The sequence below is a fragment of the Gasterosteus aculeatus genome, chromosome 17 (genome assembly GCF_964276395.1).
Source record: "Gasterosteus aculeatus chromosome 17, fGasAcu3.hap1.1, whole genome shotgun sequence".
Lineage (NCBI taxonomy): Eukaryota > Metazoa > Chordata > Actinopteri > Perciformes > Gasterosteidae > Gasterosteus > Gasterosteus aculeatus.
Window position 1 is genome coordinate 9,891,866 of NC_135705.1, and position 22,736 is coordinate 9,914,601.

The following is a 22,736-nucleotide window of genomic DNA, read 5'->3' on the forward strand; positions in this document are numbered from 1 at the left end:
TGACTTGACTTCGGTCTCATCCTGTAATAAAGCTGTCCCAGAGAACCTTCTCTGACAAAGACCCCAAAAGCTTTGCAGACTGTCTCTTTCTTCTTTTGGTCCTAAATGATGGAATTCATATGAGTTCTTTCCCCATCTACAACTTCCATAAAATGGACTCATCAATCCATGAAAATTGTCTACTGGGCAGTAGCAATCTTCTAGCTTAATTAAACTTTCCATTTGTCAGTGCTGACTTTGTTTCGTTGACGAGATTGCTTTTGTTATTTTGGTGTTGTTGTTTTCATACTATATGCAGATTCATTCCTCACATGCTGGGAAATCTTATTTGGATCCCCAAAAACTACAGGAAGTCACTAAATGTTTTAAATCCGAATTCACAAATCATATTGTTAGATTGAATGCGTCACGTTCTTATTTTTTCCTTGTCTGTTTAGTTTCCAGTCAGCACTAAATCCTCATCGGTCGTCATGTCACTGCTCTTAAATTTCCGTCAATCTGAAACCCAAACACTGTGAGCTGTTTATTCCATAAATGTATGACGGTAACACGTAATAATTGTCACTTCTTTTTTTCTTACAATACAGATGACCTGGACATATTTACACTCATTCTCTCACTAATGCAAAAGCAAATTCTCATTCTCATTTTGCATATAATCATCTATACATTATCAAGGATTTCCCAAAGCCTTACCCAAGTCATGCAGTCAAAGATTAAAAATGCACCGGAACATTTGTGCAGAGCTTCCTCCGGCGTCGTTGCTTCTCCTGAATCATTGCTTTGCACAACATTAGCAAGTTCAAATGGTCTTTTGTTCTTTTCGGGTTTAAGAATGCAATGACAGAGACCCTGTGTTTGCATCAGACACACACACACACACACACACACACACACACACACACACACACACACACACACACACACACACAATACTTCAATAATGATTTACCTGGAACCTTAAATATTTTAGCTCTTAGCTCTGCTTTCACGTCTTATTGGGAGGTGATGAAAGAGCGTGTGTTTATTAAGTAGCTGTTTATTTATCGAACACTAGGCGTGAGTGTGTGTGTGTGTGTGTGTGTGTGTGTGTGTGTGTGTGTGTGTGTGTGTGTGTGTGTGTGTGTGTTATTGATCTGAGGCGGGTTGGGGCTCTGAGCAGCAGAGCGTGACTGGATGGGTACTAATGAATGGCTCACATTGCCCCCTGGTGGCGGTTAAAGGTAGAACTGTTTCCTGTTCTCATTGAACTGGGGACAATAAAACAGGGGGGTGCCTTAGGGCTGCTCACTCCTTATTCCACCACAGATGATGATGGAGCTTTCATTTTCTGCTGCTCTTTTTCTAGACTATATTCTCCGAAAATTCTTTGGATTTTGGTTCTAAACTATTCCCAGTGAGGTGTTCTTCTCGTGGGTCTTAGATATTAGTTTCGAAGGTCCACATCATAGATTTCTGCCGCTTAACTCGACTTTCTATTGGTACCCGAATTTAGTCATATTATTCTTATCATAGTGGAAATATTTTCAAGCGTCTTTGGAAAGGATTTATGTCCAACAAATCTGTTTTGTATCACCTAAGTAACATGTTCTGAACCACGTCATACCTCACACTTCGTCTTGACACCTTTGAAGACACAAGGAAGACTTTTTCGCTTAAGACTGTGACCGTTTCAGCATTTGCATGACCGCACATCCCTGACGCATCTGCAGAGGACAAGACTGCGGCAATGGAGAGCATTTCAAACGAAAGTGACTTTTGGCAATTTAACGAATCCTGGAGGAACTCGAGTGTCGATAACGGCACCGGTTGGTCGAATCAGACGAACCCTCTCAAGCGGAATGAAGAAGTGGCGAAGGTGGAGGTGGCTGTTCTGGCACTGGTGCTGTTTCTGGCGCTGACGGGGAACCTGTGCGTCCTGCTGGCCATCCACACCACGAAGCACAGCCAGTCTCGCATGTATTACTTCATGAAGCACCTGAGCATCGCCGATCTAGTAGTGGCGATATTCCAAGTTCTCCCTCAGCTCATCTGGGACATTACATTTCGGTTCTACGGACCAGACATGCTGTGCAGGTTGGTGAAATACCTACAGGTCGTCGGGATGTTCGCCTCCACTTACATGCTCGTTTTGATGTCCGTGGACAGGTGTCTGGCAATTTGTCAGCCTCTTCGTTCTTTGCACAGGAGGAAAGACCGTGTCTATGTCATATGCTCGTGGGTCCTGAGTCTGCTGTTCAGCATTCCGCAGATGTTCATTTTCTCCCTGATCGAGGTGGGCTCGGCCGGATCAGGAGTGTACGACTGCTGGGGCGACTTCGTAAAGCCTTGGGGGGCCAAAGCTTACATCACATGGATGAGTCTCACCATATACATCATTCCAGTGGTGATACTGAGCATTTGCTACGGTTTGATAAGCTTCAAAATATGGCAAAACTTTAAACTGAAAACTAGGCGTGAGCAGTGTATTAGCCTGACGCCCAAAACCTCCAAATGCAACACACTGACTCGCGTGAGCAGCGTTAAGCTCATCTCCAAGGCGAAGATCACCACGGTGAAAATGACTTTTGTCATAGTCGTGGCCTATATCGTCTGCTGGACCCCTTTTTTCTCTGTTCAGATGTGGACTGCGTGGGATTCGGCAGCACCCCGTGAGGGTAGGTTACATTACAAAGTTTAATATTATATTGCGCGCCAATGTTGCGCAAATATATATATATATATACATTTTGGATTTGAAACAGTTTGAAAACACTGACACAGACTACATCGTTTTCCATTATTTTGTATCATTTGTCAGACAATGTCGCCTGGTGGAAATCAATGGGGTTTTGATTGGGAACTGCCACGTTCCTCCTGCTGTAGGCTACCCAACGGTGCCCTTTTACGCACGAGGATACCATCGCTTGTCTATCAAGTTGAAGCAAACTGAGACAAAAGAACGCCAGTTTAACATGGATTTTTTTTTATTTTTATCAATGTGTGGGGGGGGGGTTGTAATGCAGCTAGGATGGAGGACAGTGTTTAGTAAAGGAGCTCCAGCCGATCGGTGGCTCGGAAGTCCTTCTGCACTCACGCCCGTATTTCACTACCGAATTGGTCTTATGGCGAGTGACTTATTAATCTAATGTTTGCTGATGTAGTTGGTTTACATCAGGAATTCAAAACAATATATATTTGTTCTAATATTTAAAATACTCGCTGTAAGAAAAAGTAATATGTCTTTTAAGGGGTAAAATCTGTACACAGAATTTCCCTCTGACCTCATGCAGCATAGACCGAATGACGGCTAATCATTAATCAAATTTGTGTGCGCCAACACGCGCCAAGCAGCTTTTATTTGCGCTTGTGGGGCACTTTGAAGTGCGTCGTTGACATTTAACCACAATGGGCCACTAAGCAGCCATCTTATTTATGTGGTCCTTACATCCCTTAATCTGGGCAATAGTCACACCCATAAGAACAGAATGTTTTATATTCCAACAAGACTTCTCCTTTGTCCTGCGCTTTTTTCCCCATAATTGAATTATATTAGTAACTGAAAACACAATTTAAGAAATATCATTGTGTAAAGTAAAGATGCGTTTATATTATAGGGGCTTTAATAAATAGACTTTGTGATGTAAAAGCATTCGTGAATTGAAAAAGGGAAAAGGAACCTGGACACTTTGGAGTTAAACATTTGCTCAATACACTTAGTTGTCATCCCATTGTTCGACACTGAGGAGGTATATTTAGCCCTGATGCTGCACCTCTCAGTTATATTGAAAGTTACAGTTGCCAGAAAAAGAGCAACAAAGGGGCTTCAAACTGCATATGAAAAAGAAAGTGATGAATCCGTTTTCTGTTGCACAGCATTTCTCAGTGCAGTGGAAGGCTGATGGCCGATGGCCACTTGAACAGTGCTCAGAAAGACCAGAAGTGGCAGTGACATGTGACAGTGTTTGTGTAGCAATGATGGATGGATGCTGGAGTATCACCTGCGTGTGTGCAGATAATAGCCCAATCCCAATCACCACCCCTATGGACTCACATCGTTTGAGGCCTGCTCCAGTGCTCCATTAGGGTTTAGTTATCTCGCACTGCCAAACCGCCCAGTGTTTGAGGCTCACCGGCAGACATTTTGAGCCCTTATGAACCCTTTCTGTAAGTCAGCATTAGATGGTGACTTACAGAAAGGGATCATAAATTATTTTTTTGACATTGTCAAGATGACGTCATATGTCAAAGTGCTGTTCATATTTACACCATTTGAAGCCCTTACAGGCTCACATTAGACCGTTTACCAGTCGACACTTAAGTCCCTGAGGGTTCAGGATTTAGGGTTTGGGGGGGGGGGAATTGGGACTGGGCCAAAGTGTCCATTAGAGTGAGCAAAGTGAGCCAAGATCACAGAGCTCAGGCAGAAAGGCTTTCTATGGGAGGAACGTGTTGCAAACATCTGTTTCCAGCATACATGAGGTAAAAAAACAGAAAGTATCAGATTATTAAGTATGATTTTATTATTGTTATTCAATTTTGGTCAATTTGGAAGAGACATCAAATCAGGGTCTGTACCTTTACAACCGTCTGTCTGGTAGTGAAAAGATTAAGGAAGATAAAGATCAGGGTTATTATTGATTTGATAGGAAATCCCAATTTTCATCATTGAACAAGTTGTTCCAACACAAAGGTTGCTGTCTGGCTTTGAAGAGCCACACAAGTACAGTCACATGCATACTCCCACACGTTCTTCACCCCCTGCCACTATCAAGGCCGGTAGTCTTCTTCGGTAACATGTTGCAATCTTTTTTCGAGGTTCATAGTTTGACATTTAAAAAAATGAACTCCTGAACCAAGTAGTGCATTTTTTGATGCATATACAACGAGCCAAATTGCTTCCTTCATCCCTTGAATGCTCCCTGTAGCATTCACTTATAGGAAGTCTATCCTTTTTTAACACGCCATTAGGTTCATCGATTGGATATTTGGAAACGTCAATGTCGCCTTCCTCTCAGCTTTATTTCTTTAGGGACATCTGGGTTTTCATCTCGAAGAGTCAGACATTATTCATGTCATTATGTAAAGGACAGAAACAATTTAAGGTCAAACCCTGATTCAAATTCTAACAAAAAATCCTGAAAAAGCTGGTGAACACTAACGTCTCCCTTGCTGAGCATCGTGAACTCGGATGCCAACTGTGTGTCATTACTTGCATTACATGACGATTACACTAAGCCCAGTGCATCTCCAAGTGTTACTTTTCAAACTCTACATAATGTCTTTACACAGAGGGACAAAAACAAGGCATTGTCATAAAGACCTCTCGAATATATTTTATTCATTAATGAAATTTCATGCAAAAAATGAAAGTGAGTTTACTGCAATGTTTGTTTACCTTCAGGTACCAAGAATCAGCACTACATTTTCTCGTTGATGACTTGCTGCAGAGTCATTTGGGGGCTGACCAGCATCTCCTCTGACTGTCACACGGATGTACCACGCATGGGGATGATCCAGTGTTTCCCTTAGGTTTACAATTCTTAATAGGGGTCAATAGTCGGCCAAAGACAAACGGTTCGGCTGAGCGGGAGGGGGGAGGGGAGTGGTCGGGCAAACGGTGGGGTAGTGGTCACTCTGCCCCGCTGCTGCGAGCTCACACAGACATATTCGTGACATAATCATATCAGTGTTCTTTTTTTAATTGCACACTTCTCCACCGAGGGCGGGGTATAATGGTACCATGTATAATGGTTGGGGAAACACTGGATGATCATTCAGATGATGCCTTTGCATTGGCTGTGTGATGCTTGATTCCAAGTCAGCATGAGCTAATTTGATTAAGACATTTGCTTGATAGTTCCCGTTATTCAAATTACATCCAGGCTCCGCTCTCATCTGCCCTGATAAGATTGCTTGATAAACAGCAGTTGTCTTTTGCACAGTGCATTCATTCATCCTTTTGTCAGCAGCATTATAGTCTACATAGAGCAGGTAGAAGCACGGCTTATAATGTCAGCCAATAGCTTAACATGTTTCCATTGCTGGCTTTTTATTATTTGGGTTAAAGATTTATATACTGCAATTTTCATTTGTATACATTTCAAGGATTAAAGCCAAAAAACGCTTGCCCAAAGCTAGACTATAAAGCGTATGCCACCGCAGTAGAAGGGTGATTGAAAAACGGCACTCATTTGAACTTACTCTCAAAAGAATCAAACTGTTAATGGCTGATGAATGAGCCATTAGAGACAACCTGAGAATAGCACGCGGACAGACCGATTACCGATGATAAAGGTTAAATACAAGATTCAAGCAAATTACATGAATCGTAATCTAATGTGCCAAATGTCAATTGGATAGTGTAGTTGTAGAGCTCAAGTATCATCCACTGTGCCACGTTGTGTGGCCTATATGTTACGAAATGTGGTGGCGGACTCAAAAGCAGACAGACCAGGGGACCAGACCAGTACGGGGGCAACTTATTTATTGCCATGAAAACAGCTACATGGAAACAGTCAGGGGATTCCAGGCAGGGAAATGCAAACAGACTGGGCAACCGGGAGGATGAATGACTGCGAGGACACAAAGACAGGCTCACAGGAAAAGCAGGAAAACAACATATGTATATCTCTGAAATAACTCTACAACAGAGCAGCCAAACACAGTAGCTACCAGGTTGGTTGAAACGGCGAATCTGGTGACGAGTGGATGAACTGGAGTAGATATACTGCAAGGTGATTTGTTGGTTGAAGCAGCTTGGTTGCCTGAGCAGGTGAGGTGAAGTCTAATCAAGGAGTCTGGATGAGCTCAGATTGAGCCACGCCCCTACCATACAATACAGGCAGGAGGCACGGACTCTAAAGGCCAAATGTAGAATTAGAAACACTTTTGCATCTTCCATTCTGCAGCCATAACTCACTTACATAAAATAGTCAATTGGCAAAAAAGAAACAAGACTATAAAAGTCCACAGCCACGCCAGCTGCTCCATGAGGCTGGCACCTACTGCAGGTTATCGTCAGCATGCTGATATTTAGCAGGTAATGTTATATGTTAACCATCATACGTCGTACTTCATAAAGGAGTCGGCGCTTCGAGTTAGTTGACTGTATCTGTGTAGTGTTTTGTTTTTTTGGAAGCTCCTGGGTCATGGTGCTGCGTGATTAAAAGTCCGGTCATTGCCAAAGTTCTGGAGGTTTACACGTATTTTTACCAAAACCTTCTCGTTGTCACGGCACAATAACTTTCCTCTCTCTCCGATCTCCTGCAGCTCTGCCCTTCATCATCTCCATGCTGCTGGCAAGCCTCAACAGCTGCTGCAACCCCTGGATCTACATGTGCTTTGCTGGGCATCTGTTCCAGGACCTTAGGCAGAACTTTCTGTGCTGTTCCACTCGCTACCTCAAGTCATCCCAGTGCAGCTGTGAGCGTGACTTTGACTCCAGTCACAAGAGCAACTCCTCAACCTTTGTGATTAAAAGCACGAGCAGTCAGAGGAGCATCACACAGACTTCCACCACATAAGCACTCATCCTGCGTTGGCTTCTTTTTCTCGAGCTGCCCCGCCTGACACCAATCTCGTCGGCCATAAAATATCCAGCGGTTCTTTCAGTTACCTCTTGCCCTGGAGCTAAATGTTCAAACTCTCTAGAAAACTAAAACTTTTGTTTGTTGCTTCACAGTACCTTACACTGTAAAATGCGATAAAATAAAGATGTACAGAATATTGTTAAGGATGTGATGTATGCTTAAACGCATACAATATAATAATGGACCAGGCTGAGCAATCAATTGAACCTTTTTGTTTGTTTGTTTGTACATTATTGTTGTATATATTTACATATTTGCAGTGCAGAGAAATGTAATATAAGCAAATATCTCCAAGCACTTTCAACAGTGGCCAACTTTGTTACTGATTCAATTGTTGTCATCAGCAAAGCTTATTGATCCTGTTTGTTGTGTTATGAGTACATTTCTCCCTAGTTAAACGTATTGTATATTATATTGTTCGTTTTCTTCATTTTCAATTAATTGCATACATGTAAACTGTTACTTGAGATATTGTTAGATGTGGTAAGTCATGGCTGTCGCCGGTATAGATTATTAAAAAAGTTGAAACATAAATAAAAAGCAAAACCAGCACAAATGCCCAGACCAGCCTATTATTTCCACCTAGCTGATCCTCATTAGAGCTCCTATTGCCTCCCAAAATCCTTTGCAAGGTTGCTTGGAAAGTTCCAGAGGAACGACTGTGTACCACAAATCAATAACGTCACTGAGATCCTGCAAAATTCTGGCAGCAGACTGGAAGTTCCTGTTCACCCTCAGCCAGAAAAATGCATTATAGTGTTAAGATTTGAAGAGTAAACTAAAGTAATCATGTTTTGGAGATATCTCGGGACAACAATTGTTGTCTGATATAGTGAAATGTCCCACAGAAAGTGACAACATAGGTCATCCGTCGCCATTAATTCACTATTGCATGTTTTTTTGCAAAGCCAATTTCTTCCAATACTGTTTTCAGGTTTTCATTTATTTTTACGTTTGATCCACCTTGAATTTTGTGTTTTACAAATACATCCATCCATCTTCAGCCGCTTATCCGGGGTCGGGTCGCGACCAGCTCCAGCAGTGGACCCCAAACTTCCCCTTTCCGAGGTAAGGGATATAATCTCTCCACCTAGTCCTGGGTCTTCCCCGGCGCCCCTTCCCAGCTGGCCGTGCCTGGAACACCTCCCCAGGGAGGCGCCCAGGGGGCGTCCTCACCAGATGCCCAAACCACCTCAACTGGCTCCTTTTGACGCAAAGGAGCAGCGGCTCTACTCCGAGCTCCTCACGAATGACTGAGCTTCTCACCCTATCTCTAAGGGAGACGCCAGCCGCTCTCCTGAGGAAACCCATTTTGGCCGCTTGTACCGGTGACCCAGTTCTTTCGGTCATGACCCATTCTGAATGACCATAGGTGAGGGAAGGAATGAAGATTGACCTGTAGATCTTCCGGCTCAGCTCTTTTTTGTCACAACGGTGCGGTAAAGCGAGTGCAATACCGCCCCCGCTGCTCCGATTCTCCGGCCAAACTCAAACTCCATCTTCCCCTCACTTGTGAACAAGACCCCGAGGTACTTGAACTCCTTCACTTGGGGTAAGGACACATTCCCTACCTGGAGTAGGCCATCCATCGGTTTCCTGCTGAGAACCAAGAAACCGACCGGATAATACATCACATGCTTCTTCCAAATACAATAAATGAATTATCATCAATAATGAGTGTGGCCAAGAAATATGTAAAAGAAAATCTATATAATATTTATATTTAGGCCTTGATAACTTGACCTTGCATAATTAGTTTCTATCCCATTAACTGTATGTCAAAGATTGTCAGTCATTTATTTCTAGAGATGTCAATACATATGGAATGTAATTTATGGAGTACTGTATGACTGTAATCAAACAGGTTTAATCATTTACAAAAGGTTAATTTCTTTCCTTATGCAGGTTGTATTTTGATCTTTAATCACCATTTTAGGTTTTGGGAATCAATCACTTGTTTTCTTTAATTACAATAGTTAAAAACAGTTCATTGATCCGATCAATGCTTTATTGAAGCAATAAGGTACAAGAGGCTGTACTTTATCGTTCAATAATGTAGCAGTTCGGGAGCGTTGTTAGGCAATAATGTAACCCTCGTGACTCACTCAATCAATCAGAACGCTGGATTTTATCTACCCGTATTATAACTGCTTACAGGCATTTCAGCTTTATATTTTGTATTCTAGGACAAATTAGTTGGCCAGACAGAAACACTTTGCAGCAATGGACAAAGAAGGACGTGGTGACAATGAATCATGAATAATGGATCTCAGACATGAAATAGAAGCAAATGAAAGACACAACAGCAGCCTCTAGTGGGTCCCAACTCCAAGGTCAACTCAAGTAAACCACAATGTCACGGACACAGTGTTAAGATGTTTGGTGACTCTTGAAAATGTTTGTTATGCTACTCATGATTGATTGACATAACACACATTATACTATGAATCATGCACAGAAACAGTGTATTTAATTGTAGGGACCGTTTAATCAATTGCAAGTGTATTAGAATAGTGAAGACATAAACGGATCCCTCTTCAATAAAAGGAAGTAAATGATCTGCGTGGATGATTCTAAACATGTTTCTTCCCTCTGCAAACTGTCATTAGTCGTGACAAATTAAAAAAGACATGATTCAGAGAAAACGAGAAATTCCTTTCTTTTTGTTAGAGCTTTTTAAATAAGGTTACCTATATGAATGTCTAACCCAATTAAATCAATATAAAGGTAAATGCCAGACACAGCACCATATAGCATCAATGGAACTTTTAAGAACGTCTAGATCTACTGTAATGCATTCAGACGGTATTGTCCACAGGGGCAGCAGTGTCAGGGAGTTCCTTTCACTTCTTGTGATTGAGTAGCTATTGTCTTTGGTTTATGTGATACAAATAAATGAGTGCAGGCCGCTCCTCGTCATGACAGGCGGCCGTCTTCTCCCTTAGTGAGGACCACCGAGCCCTCAAGGGGCGCCAGAGCTGTCACAGAACCATGCTGACTGCTGCAGCTGTCATAGAGCCTCTGGTGGCAAAAGGCACTGTGGGCATGCCAGGACAGAGCTTGAGGACGGGTGGGTGGAGAACAGCATGTTATAAAGGGTGAAGAAGATGAGGGAGTAAGCAAGATGCCAGCGGTGAGCTCCTGGTGTACAAAAAGATACCGCACTTCATCCAATCCTACTATAAACGCTTTTGTGTGAGTTCTTAGACTTCTTTCCGCAGTGCAACGCGCACACTGCTGAAGATCTTTCCCAGGGCTTCGAAGAAGGGATCACAGAAGGTCTGGATGCAGAGAGAGTAGATACGGCCGATGCACTGTGATTCAATCAAACAGCTCTTGATGCAGGGAACCACAGCCCAGATGTGGCAGAAGGAGATGCACGCAAACAGGAAGCCCCAGAGCAGAGCAACAGGGATGCCAAAGACAGCAGATAAGATGCGATAGCACCAGTACTTGGAAACAGTGAAGGTGGTGTAGCTGAGCTTCCACACCCCATCCAGGCTGTGTGTACCGTCAGGCTCTGCAATGACATCCTCAAAGTCCACCTATAGGACATTTAAGAGAGACGTTGATTACTATACATCCCTGAGTGCACACACTGCTTTTATCCATCTCCCTCCACCAGACCTCTGTGGGCTCCAAGTAATACCCACATGCCAATCTACAAAGGCTAAGCTTGTGAAAGCAACATATTTTATTTCAGAAAGAAATTTTATTTTATAGAAGAAAACAAGGTTAAAAAAAGACAATAATGGTAACTTTGAATGCTGGATCTGAAGCGTTCTAAAAGCTCTATTCTAACCCATATATTATTAACCAAAGTGGTCCGGCCTGTTTCTTTGTGAAATCACATTGAAATTGTAAGCTGAGAATCAGCTATAAAAGGACATCATGACAGGAACACTTTACACCTAAAAGCCTTTCTCTCAGACCACTGGATGTGATCAGTATGTGAAGTCGCTGTCCTTTTCCCTCAGATAGCCACAGGAGATCAATCTTTGAATAAATGGCCGGATGTGCAGCTGTTTAAAATCTTTCCGCCAGGTTACGGCTTCTTTCAGCTGTAGAAGGATTGCTGTAGTCAAATTGAGCAAAAGAATCAGTGTTATTGAGATGGCCCCCTACAGCTGAGGTGAGGCAAAAAAAGATAACGCCAGACCAGATGCACCAGACCACATTGAATCAGGTTAAAAATCCTTCCACTTTAAAACAGATGTGGGCAAACATTTAAATCATTTTTAAACTTGTTGACTATGTTTAAATGTTTAATTTGTGTTCAAATGTTTAAAATAACCGTATCCAGTAAAACTAAATATGATCCAAATGTATACTTGGCCCTGTCCTTTGAAAAATGTTTTGTAATGTTAACATGGCAACAATTACAAAAACAGTTGTCGGACCTAAATAAATCTCAGCGTCACAGCGTATCACTTTCACACACTTCTACCCCATTCCCAAAATACACTTTGGGTTCTACACAAGCCACAGGAATAACTCCTAGTCTATTTAAAGATTTCTCGGACAATATGATAACCTGTAAAACCACATTATTTACTTTCTCGCTGAGTTTCAAAGTCAGGTTTAATGTAGTTAATCATCTCTCAAAAAGGGTGGTAACTCCATGCTGCACAAACCTTCACAACATCCTCATTGATCTGCTTGGGATCTCTGTTGATTAGATCAATCTCTTTGGTGTGGCTGTCCTTCACAATCTTTTCCTCGTTGGTGTTGAACTGGTACTGATCCGCCATGGTGGGGCTGCAGGTCCTGCACAGACTGAAGACGGTGAGAGAAAACCTTCCTGGCTGAGACTGCAGAGAGCCGCTTCGGTTCACTCCTGAACGCCTGTTTCGCCCCCGTGACGCTCCCTCCTGCGTGCCAGTGGACAGCTGCTGGAGGCGTCCTGGTAAAAATGGAGGCCTGACAGCCAGCCTTCACACACTTAGGCACCCACACACACATAGAGAGTGGGCATACACACAAAGTGATACACACATAGAGAGAAGGCATGCCTTAAAGGAGAACCCAGGGTTGTGTCACATTTCACACAGAGTTGTTGGGCGAACTGGGAAGGGTTTACACATTGGCACGAACTTCCACCACAGAGTGAGGCAGCAGGCACAACTGCATCCTCCTAGTCCGGTTGTAGCTGGGGAACTGCTTTTTCATTCTAAAAGTAAACTTATTTTGGAAAGAATTTTTATGTGGACGATAAAACCCTCTAGTGTAGCTCTTCTGCACTGTAACAGTTGACAATAGAATCACAGCCCTGCACTGATAAATGTAATTATCTTTTTTGATGTAATGAGTTTTCGGATAGTTTGATTTTATTTCTATACGTATGTTTTTTTATTTGAGAATATGCCATTTTGTAGTTTGATTTGGAGGGAGGGATTTGCCTATATTGCATGCAAAATATAGTTGCTAATGTTAATGTTTCTTAGCAATTTTGTTTTTGATGATGGACCAGAAAATGGCTATTATATTTGAATCTACTTCAGGATCATTACATTAATGCATTAGCAAGTTCATCTACAGGGGGCTGGGATAAGATATTTCTGTTTTTAGAAATGCCTAATACATAAAGTCCAATAGTCCCCAAAAATAAACTCTGACCAGCCTTCCATAAGCTTTGCAGTTGTTGCTATCAGTCATTTCTTTCTATGTCAGCAGGTCGCATAAACATCCAGAGTGGTGGTGCCAAAAAAGAGGGAGAGAAGGAGGAACGATGGAAGGTCTCACAACATCTCAAGCACTTTGTTGCTCTTTATCAGTCAGTGGTGTGTACAGAACAGACGAACAGAACGCTTTGATGCCTTGATTTCTTACCCAGGTTCTCTGGTGGAAAACACAGGGACGAAGGGAGGCGTGGAATCAGATCTGAGTGCATGTGATAGAGAGACAACCCAATTAGAGGAGCATGGGGGAGCTGAGGCCAGGCATGAAAGCAGAGAGACAGAAATAGCTCAGCAGATATTTATGGTGGACATACCTCTGCCTCTATGGGCGTCTACGCAATCAGCTGAGACTCCACTGGCTCCTGTCTTTTATTCAATGTAAGCAGATGCACCGGGCTCTCAGACCTATATTTAGCCATAGAACATAATGGTAAGGGTGTGGCTGAATCCAAAGGTAGTAAAATACGTCCATCACCATCTTAATATCTCAATACATTTTATTTGTGTAATTTATTAAAAGCCACCTTACATTGCACACCAGGTAACTCCAACTGACAAATTAAAAGTCACATACTAGTCATACACTCTACCCCTCATGAAAAGGGTTTCTTAAGCTAAGCTATGCTAAGCTAACTGGCAGCTGACTCCTAAGCCATTTTTGTTTTCTTAACAATGTGTCAAAGTGATTTTATTTTCAACATTTGCTAGAAGAGGTCACAGTTATTGGCTTTTTTTTTTACGGGCAATGCAGACTTCAATTTTGACAACGGAAATAAGTCCCACCGCTTCTAAGTAGTGATTCGATAGTGCCGGGAAAGACAACCAAACAGCACCAGAAGTTGAGTCCGGCTCGATTGAGAAACTGGTGCTAAAACAAGTCGATGAATACTCATCACAACTTCCAACGACACGAAGTGAAAGAGGTCAATCGAGTACTTGTGCACAAGGAGTAAATCTCTTCGCTTGAGGCAGCGTCTTGGTGAACTAGCGCGGTGGCCAACTATTAGCTATTCTTGACTACAGGCGCCAGTCAGAAAGCGGGTATTCTTATAGCTGGCAGGTGAACGTTACTTAGATTTACTGCTGTGATTTTGGAGTGTAGAAGCAGCAAATGAGTCCATTAATAGTTAGATTGGCTACATAATGATTATACTTTGCTACTGGATTTCATTACAGTGCAGTTGCCAGTTTTGCACAGCCACCACATGGAAGTCTACTGCTCACCTGCACTTAAACTATGACCTTTAAAATGGGAATGTGGTGTATGTCCGATGTATGATGCTGTGCTGTCATTGGCTTTATGATTTAAAAAGAAAATTGTCTGTTTAATAATGAACATTTTTAATAATCAGCATTGTTGGTTAAAAGGGGGAAACAATAATGCATAACAAAAATGCTGTTTCAAATTTGTTTATGTTATCACTATTGCGGTACAGTAAAAATGAAAATGAATTACATTCAAATTGAAATGTCATTATTTAATTAATTTCACTGATTAGATTTTATTAAGCTTATTTAAAAGCATTACATAAATAACAAAATTGAAATTCCATTTGATATTTAAAGCCGATATTGCATTCTGCTAGTTTATCTGTTTTTCCTTTACAAGCCAGAATCTCTAGGTTTATTTCATTTATTAGTATTTAATCACAGTGATTCATACTTTAATATCGTTTAAAATAAATGTACCTCACATAATCAACACATGCTTGTTCCGGTACCTGGTTTAGGGTTATACATTAAAATAATCACAAAAAGGACAAATTGGCATATACATCAACATGCAAGTGAGCAATTATACAAGGTAATCAAATGTAATTATGACCATTATCATTATTTTAGGATCATTATCATCATGATCGTTTACATGTATGGAATTAGCAACCTGTTATAATTAGCTTTTTTTCAGTCTTAACCAAAACATATTCACATGTTTTTCCTATTTGTCTTCATCTTTTTCCTGATGAATGTCGATTCGACCACAGCTCTTTCCAATACTAATAAACAAGGGGCTAATGAGAATGTTCAGTATGCTGCCCAACACCGTCTGATCCCTGTGCATGTTGATGAGGACGAGCTGTACACAAGGCATTATTAACCTGGACACAGGGAGGAATGAAAAACACAAGCTCATCTTTTTGATAAAACACAAGATTTCCTCTGCACTCCTAGAACTGCTCTCATTGAGGGACAATGTGTAGTAGGGAAAAGGTTTGGTAACCATCTTATTCATCTACTGAATAATCCTTATTTATTATCCTTAACCTGTTCTTCCACATACTTAAAGTCTATGTAATCTCAGTGTTACAGCCAGACGTGAAGGAAGCTGGTCATAGCACAGAGGATCCCTGCTGCCAGTGAGATTGGCACTGCCAGAAGGAGGGAGATGAAGCCGTAGATACACAGTCTGGACAAACAGGGCGTGACTCCATGACCACACGTGATCAAAGGTCCGCACGGAGGGAGGCTCTGCTATCACATCCTCAAATGCGACCAAGACAAACCCGGGTACAAAGGGATTTTCATGGACAGTCATTCTCAAATGTGTAAAAGATAATAAGCTCCCTGGACAAATACCTAATAAGGGGATGGGATTTGTAGGTATAGTGGCGCAAACTCTTGACATGAAGACTGAGAGTAAAATCAATATCAAACAATATCATTTTTTTCATTCCTAGTACTTCAGGATCTTATCGACAGGGGGAGAAATAGAATTGTGTGCATGAGCATGTCCCCACTTGAGGTCAGTATCATGAAGCACTTGATTGATTGGTCTTATGCAACCTGAGAATGAAATTGAAAGCCTAGATAAACATTTGCACTAACTAAAGGCTTTATTACTGTAATTAAAATGAATTCATCAGTTTACCCCTAAACCAAACATACATTAATACATCAGTTCAGCTTTGTATTGGCAGTGTCACATAAGGGACTGGTATGCAGAGCTTGTGCAGCTGAGCCGTCAAGTCTCTGTTTCTCCAAACAGAAAAGAAGTACGTCAGCTGGTGTCCTGTGCTGTGTGCTGTTTGTTGTCTCAGGGTTTATGTGTATTTTACGTGGAATAAACCCCAGAGACAGTGCACACTCGTTACCTTCAGTATCTCTTTTGGGATCCCTGTCGGGAATCAGAGGCCTTGCGTCCATGTGGGTGGATTTCAGATCTTCAGATTGTCTATTCACTTTGACATTGTTCCATTGGTCTTGTGTTGTTTAATCCCTGGTCCTCCATTTCCAATAAGTTGAGCGGTGTCCTGGCTCTGTGGACGGCTGTGTTCATTTGAAATATAAAGGATGAGCAGGGCGTAGCAAGAAGAGGGCTTCCTGCTCTGCAGGCTTTTTACTGACACCCACATGTAACATAGTGGACTTCTGACTGCTTTGCTTCTAGTTGTGGAATGTCTTTATTGACTTTTGAAGGCGTGTCTTCAGTGACATGTTCCATATTACCCACTACGTGTAAAATCTTATTATGACCTGCATGACAGATGGCCAAAGACCATCGCCAATCAACCTGTACTTCTTTCTTTGACGGAATATGAAATGGAGAGTATTTTGACACTGTCATGATTGAGAGTTGACTGTATTGGTACATTAAAAACAGCTGTGGTTGACACTGTAGCACTTATTTAGCGTTCTAACAGTGTTGTGGAGAACGTCTCATCGCTTGTTGACACCAGAGAAGAGTCAAAGAGTCCGGTTGTAACGTTAATATATTCGGCAGCTAAAGAGAACTGCAGACGCACCCCTGCTGGTTATAATGATGTGATAAAGGTTGATACAATTATTTTTAAGTTAAACCATTGTGATACAGGGAGCAAGCAGCCACATAGAAACACATTTTCAGGGAAATAATAGGGATTACCATTTATTTTACTTTTATTATTTTACTTTTTTAATGACATACTTTGATAGACATTTTTTATTTTAATTTTATGACATTTAATTTTAAAACCTTTCTATTCTATGATTTTATGTATTGTTGACATTAGTTACATATATTATTCTAGACTAGAATTGCAGATGAAAATATCTGGCGTGGAAAGTAGTGGTTTTACTCTTCAGCTTCTGCTGCTTGTTGCCTCCATCTTGGTGAAAAATAGTTCTGTTGCTGCATCCCTCCAACATTAATTAATCCAGCACTAAGCAGCTAAGTAAACTGCTTTCAGTTAGCTGCCGTGGGCTTTCACACCTTCTACATCCATGATTTATTGCACCGACCCTTGAGGCTCCATCCCCAGTTTCTGCACAGATTGCTGTTTGCCTGTTAATTCAAGTTTATTACTATTGAACGTACAGCGTTTCCAGCTTGCACCACCTTGCACATTGCACGTCCTCGGGTTGATGGCCATACACCCTTCAAGTAGGAAATAGATCAGATCAACGGTTTTCCAGATATGCAAAGCTCATGGACACAAACAAATTGACTGAGATTGTAGCTTGATGTACTTCAGGAGTAATTCTTTCACAACGCTTACCCTTACTATGCAGCCACATAACAAATGTGCAAATGGATTCAGCTAACATCTGCCCTGCCTGATTACCAAGTAAAGTGTTGACCTTTTTTACCTTTCACCAAGAACCTCGCACCTCGGTGCAAAACAATACAAATAGTACAGAGAGAGATAATTATATATATTATATAGAAAAAATATATAAAATAATATAAATTTACAAAATATATATCTCTTTTGCGTGAAATAAACATGTTAAATGTTTTTCCTCAAGAGGTTGAAATGAGCAACAGTATTGAGCAAGGCGTGTGTCCACATAGGAAAATGGATCCGATGAGACAATAACAATACGATTATTAAATATGCATTCAGACCTCATGCATATTGAAAAGATAATGAACAGACAAAGAGCACATAAGCTATGTCGCTGTTTTTTCTAGAACTTTTCTTGTTTGAACTATTTAAACAAAGAGGGAGGAGGAGAATTTGCTAGTGTGTAGCGCACTCTGTTGGTCATGCTTTGTTTGTTTTTAGCAAAGAGGAGGAAAATATCAGCATCTGTTTTTACTGGTGGTCATATCAGTAAACAAGTATTGGTTTGCTGTGTTTCCAATGTTGCTGGAGTTAAGGTAACACTACACATTTAAATAAATAAAAAAGATAAAGGTATCAAGTTGTGTTATCAATACGTTCGATATCAATACGCTTGGTGATGGTACAACTGAAATTACTTGACAAACCGCAGATATCTCCTCTGGTCTTTGTCATTCCTGTTAATCTAAACCAATGGGATTTTGGATGACATGATTTTTACATACCATAAAAAGGTGGATGCTGCCTTGCGAGAATATTATATTTTGTCTGTATTTTGTCTGTTTCCTTCATTGATTGGATAAGAGGGTTCATGGAATGAGATTTTATTGACATTGTGTCAGCAGTTGTCCTGAAGTCCTGAATTGTGGATGAATAATGTCAAAATTGACTGCTGGTATCATTGTTTAATGGCTAGACATTCATGAGGAAAAAGGAGGAACGAAACATATGCATTGATAAAAAAAGTCTCACAGCATGTTTCTGTGTCGTGTCGGTTCCTGTACAGATATCCTGGTGAGAGAGCGAGTGTAGTATTCATCGCCAAAGTATTAAGAACACAATCGCAGTTACCTAAGAGTGGTGTATACTCCAGTTAACAGCCATACAGCAAGATGGTGTTTGCAGTTATGTGCTTTGACCACTCTATTCTTTATTTCCCACTGCTGCTGTTTGTGAAAGACTCAACACAAACAGCAAAGGCCATAAAAAAAGCACTTTGTTACCACTCGCTGAGCATTATCAATGCTCAATAGTGATTTGCTTTGTAAATTCACTGTCTCTGCCTCACCGTTTCCGTGCCACTATTATTGCAGTTCATTTTGTACCTTAACCTCATCCTCTATTCACTTGGTAATTGGCCTTTTAATCATTGTGTATGTGAAAAACAGTCAGAATTAGTAGATCAATCAATCAATTTGAATTTAAAGATAAAGCGCATGTCTAGTCTAAAGGTGCTTGTTGCTATGTGAGTCACAGGCTCACTCCATTTCCATGACGACAGTGGCAGATGACATTCACCGTCTACCAGCATATCTGTTGCACACAGGAACTCTGGGTTATTGTCCCTCCGATTCATGAGCGCTTTTCCTTGTGTTAGTCATTCAACTGCACTGCCACATTTACCTCCAATACTTTACTGAATGACATGCAGTCACAAATATAACGTCTGAATATACATACTTGCATTGAAATGCAAAATAGAATACAATGTAACCAGTTTGTGTCTATGTAGAATGCACATTGTTTCTTACAACATAGAATTACACATTAAAATATCCTTTGTGGTCTTTTCCTGTTTACAGACCTTACATTTTCTTTGAAATTAAAATCAGATAAAGGTAGTATGAATGCACACAGGGACATCCGTCATTATTTCAATTTCTTGTTATATCACAAGTTATATCTCTTGTTATAGAAACTTGACGTAAAATGAGAAAGCCTCTGCAATTACAACAACCACATGTGCATTGAACAAATGATTGGTTGTAATTGTATCAGCTGTCCTCACTGGCATCATAGGGGTCCCTCAAAGCAGTTGTAATGCACAGTAAATGGTGGTAGACAAAATCCACACTCAATGTTTCATGCAATAGAAACAACAATGACAAAAGCATGAGTTATCCATACCCAGTGTTTTGAATGATTTGATTTTTTGCACAAAACAAAGATTTTGTCCTCACGTTAAGATAAGTTATCCCTCTTATCAAGCCAGGTGACCAATAATAATGTGAATGTACTAATGGGCATGTTAGTATTCTTTGAAAATAGACGTGTGACGTGAATCTATTCTTTTGGAAGAAATGGTTGCCTTAAATAAAAACTTGCATGGTCTACATTTCAGCACTGTGGTCCATAAGTCATGTTGGTCAATGCCTATGGGCGGTCCTCAGGTATTTGTCCAGGGAGCTTATTGCTCGGATCCACAGTGTTTCTGGGACGGGAGTCGGCAGTTCCGGGCGTGGTTTCAGCTGTGCTGCTGTTTCTCTGGATGAACTGGAGGAAGTTCTCCTGAAGGGAGCCCTCGTGGCTGGAGGCCCCAAACTCCGCCGGCTGGGTCAAGCAGCAGCGCCGGAACTTGACCAGTTCTTCTCTGATCTGCCTGTTCAACAAGCCGTAGAAGAAAGGGTTCACTGCAAAGGAGGAGTAGGCCAGCCAGGTGACTGCCTCCTCCAAGTCCCCGGGGCTGTGCATGGAGCCAGTCAGAGACATCTGCAGGTGGAAGATGAAGTAGGGCAACCAACAAACCAAGAACTGACCCACGATTAATATCAAGGTAAGTGCAGCCTTTCCTCCACTGAAGGCCCTCTCTGGAGACAGTCTTTGAGGCAGAGTACGGGTGGTGCTGATCATGGTGGTCTCGCTGTTGATGGAGTCCGAGCGGTTCTTAGTGAGGCTTGCGTTTGCCCACGTTGGCACCGGAGGCGCATGCTGCAGGGCTGCCGAACGAGCAACCTTGTACACGGAACAGTAAACGACAAAGATGACCACCGCAGGAACCAAGAAACAAATGACGCTGAAGAACACAGCAAACACGCTTCTTAAGCGACTGTGGCTGGCATGGAGAGAGCAGTGAGCCGCAGCAATAGAGCTATGATGCCCATAAGCCGGCCATCCAAACAGGGTAATCAAAGCTAAGAGCACTGACTTGATCCAGATCAGGAGCATGACACCAATAGCGAGGTTGATGGTCATCTTGACCTCATAGCGCATGGGGTGCACGATGTAGAAGTAACGCTCCACACTGATGGCTGTGATGGTGAGAATGGAGAGACAGATGAGGAAAACATTGAGAAATATGTAAACCTGGCACTCCAGAATAGTAAAAACAACAGTGCCAAAAAACGCTGAGCTGGATATGATGCCCAAAGGCATGAGGAGGATGGCACACAGCAGGTCCACGGCACAAAGGTGACACACGAAAGCAAACCTCTTCAGGTGAGGCGCGCGGGCGATGGCCACCATCACACCAGTGTTTGCCAACAGAGCAATGAGGTTAAGGGTCACCATGCAGAACAACCCAAAAAGGTCTTTGATCTGAGACTGTGAGCTTGTGACGACGCCCACGTCGGCAGGAACTGTAGGATTGGGCTCCCATGGGGACGTGGTGAGATTAGTTGGGGAGAGATTTGACACAGAGGCTATCATGGGAACAGTCTTATCTGCCATTCTTCATACAAAATCCTCCATTTCAGATGCCTTAATTTGTAGATGCCCTATGTTAAGGAGAAACAAAGAACACTTATTTATAAACATTTAAGTTGTATGTAAGTAGCCATTAGAAAAAAAATCTACTTAGAATATTTACATACGTGACTGATTCATTTGTGAATCAGAATTCAACTTCCCCAGACTGCTGATTTCTATTTGAAAACCTTTTTGCTTGCATGTTTTAAGTGTAAACAGATACACTTGCTGTTTACAGGAAATACAGTAATGCCAGGCTTGTTTATGGGAAATCAGTATTGTCCACCTTGAGGGCCACTGACTCTGATGTTGAAAAGATGCGTTTGGAGGACAATAAGCTGTGACATGCCTCAGTCTGAGCTGTTCATGACCAGTTGTTTTAGACCCAAACTGCTGTCAAATATATTTGTTTGACACTAAACCTGTGAGTTCTTCCTTTGCACTCTAACTCAGTGAAAAAGAAGTTAAGAAGACTTTTGTTGGATGTATGGGGAAAAAGTTATGCTGTATATGCATTTATGTATTTCTTAGTGCGAAGCGCTGGAACGCAATTTAAGTATTAAATGGCTAAAGGCAAACACTTTTTATGCAATTTCAAGACAATTCATTTTCCTTTTTACTGTCACAATCTGTTACTGGGAATAAATTGGTAAAGTGAAATCAATTTAGATTTTTCCAAAGACTATTAAGAAAATAATATAAAAATGAATAGTAAGTATAGTTGCCATTCATTTGATCAACAGTGAGAAACAGTTTACTGATATGAATACCATCATATCTCTTATGATATATTTCTATTGTGTGGTAAAAAATGTATAGGCTTAACAAAGACAGCTTAAAAAACAATAATAATGTATGAATTGACTTACCCATGATGCACTGTGTTTGTGTCAGTTCAGACCAAACAGGTTAAGCAGGTGTTTGACTACAAAGCGTCACATATCTCACGTGTTTGGATAGAGTAGGCCTGAACCAGCAAGTCAATTTATTTAAAAAAAAGTAAAATAGTCAGTCCTCCAACTGTACATCCATATTGTCAGGTCCAGTTAACTCGGACGCAGCCTTTTGAAATATACATTTAGTGAAAGAAATATGGATTCCATCAGGACCTTTCAGGATAAATGATGCTTCCTCTCGCTCTTCTCCCCATCCTGCAGTAGCACTCTCTCCCCTGTCCTGTGCTGTGTACGGCAGTGACTGTCACACATTGTATTATGTGTGATTGTGTTTTTCTTCTCTTTTTTTTGTGGGTTTCAAAT

At 41.4% G+C, this 22,736-nt stretch overlaps 3 protein-coding genes across 3 annotated transcripts; 1 reads left to right on the forward strand and 2 right to left on the reverse strand.

Annotated features, from left to right (window-relative positions):
* The first annotated feature begins 1,300 nt into the window (after nt 1–1,300).
* On the forward strand, nt 1,301–8,121 carry oxtra (oxytocin receptor a). The gene is made up of 2 exons (XM_040204000.2): nt 1,301–2,657; nt 7,252–8,121. The coding sequence occupies exons 1-2, from the start codon at nt 1,730–1,732 to the stop codon at nt 7,503–7,505; spliced, it is 1,182 nt and encodes a 393-aa protein (XP_040059934.1). The 5' UTR covers nt 1,301–1,729; the 3' UTR covers nt 7,506–8,121.
* A 1,918-nt stretch (nt 8,122–10,039) lies between these two features.
* Nucleotides 10,040–12,560, reverse strand: cav3 (caveolin 3). The gene is made up of 2 exons (XM_040203400.2): nt 12,206–12,560; nt 10,040–11,116 (listed from the first exon to the last, which is right to left on the reverse strand). The coding sequence occupies exons 1-2, from the start codon at nt 12,320–12,322 to the stop codon at nt 10,775–10,777; spliced, it is 459 nt and encodes a 152-aa protein (XP_040059334.1). The 5' UTR covers nt 12,323–12,560; the 3' UTR covers nt 10,040–10,774.
* Nucleotides 12,561–18,683: 6,123 nt separating this feature from the next.
* On the reverse strand, nt 18,684–22,725 carry gpr61l (G protein-coupled receptor 61-like). The gene is made up of 2 exons (XM_040203394.2): nt 22,347–22,725; nt 18,684–21,506 (listed from the first exon to the last, which is right to left on the reverse strand). Exon 2 carries the CDS (start codon nt 21,457–21,459, stop codon nt 20,167–20,169), a length of 1,293 nt encoding a protein of 430 aa, XP_040059328.1. The 5' UTR covers nt 21,460–21,506; nt 22,347–22,725; the 3' UTR covers nt 18,684–20,166.
* Nucleotides 22,726–22,736: the final 11 nt, after the last annotated feature.

What these genes read in the sequence shown, in the direction of transcription:
- oxtra (XM_040204000.2), top strand. Translation starts at nt 1,730, where the DNA reads ATGGAGAGCATTTCAAACGAAAGTGACTTTTGGCAATTTAACGAATCC. An exon ending in TTCGGCAGCACCCCGTGAGG is followed by an intron (nt 2,658 to 7,251) that starts GTAGGTTACATT and finishes GATCTCCTGCAG; the next exon opens with CTCTGCCCTTCATCATCTCC.
- cav3 (XM_040203400.2), bottom strand. Translation starts at nt 12,322, where the DNA reads ATGGCGGATCAGTACCAGTTCAACACCAACGAGGAAAAGATTGTGAAG. An exon ending in TCAATGAGGATGTTGTGAAG is followed by an intron (nt 11,117 to 12,205) that starts GTTTGTGCAGCA and finishes AATGTCCTATAG; the next exon opens with GTGGACTTTGAGGATGTCAT.
- gpr61l (XM_040203394.2), bottom strand. Translation starts at nt 21,459, where the DNA reads ATGGCAGATAAGACTGTTCCCATGATAGCCTCTGTGTCAAATCTCTCC.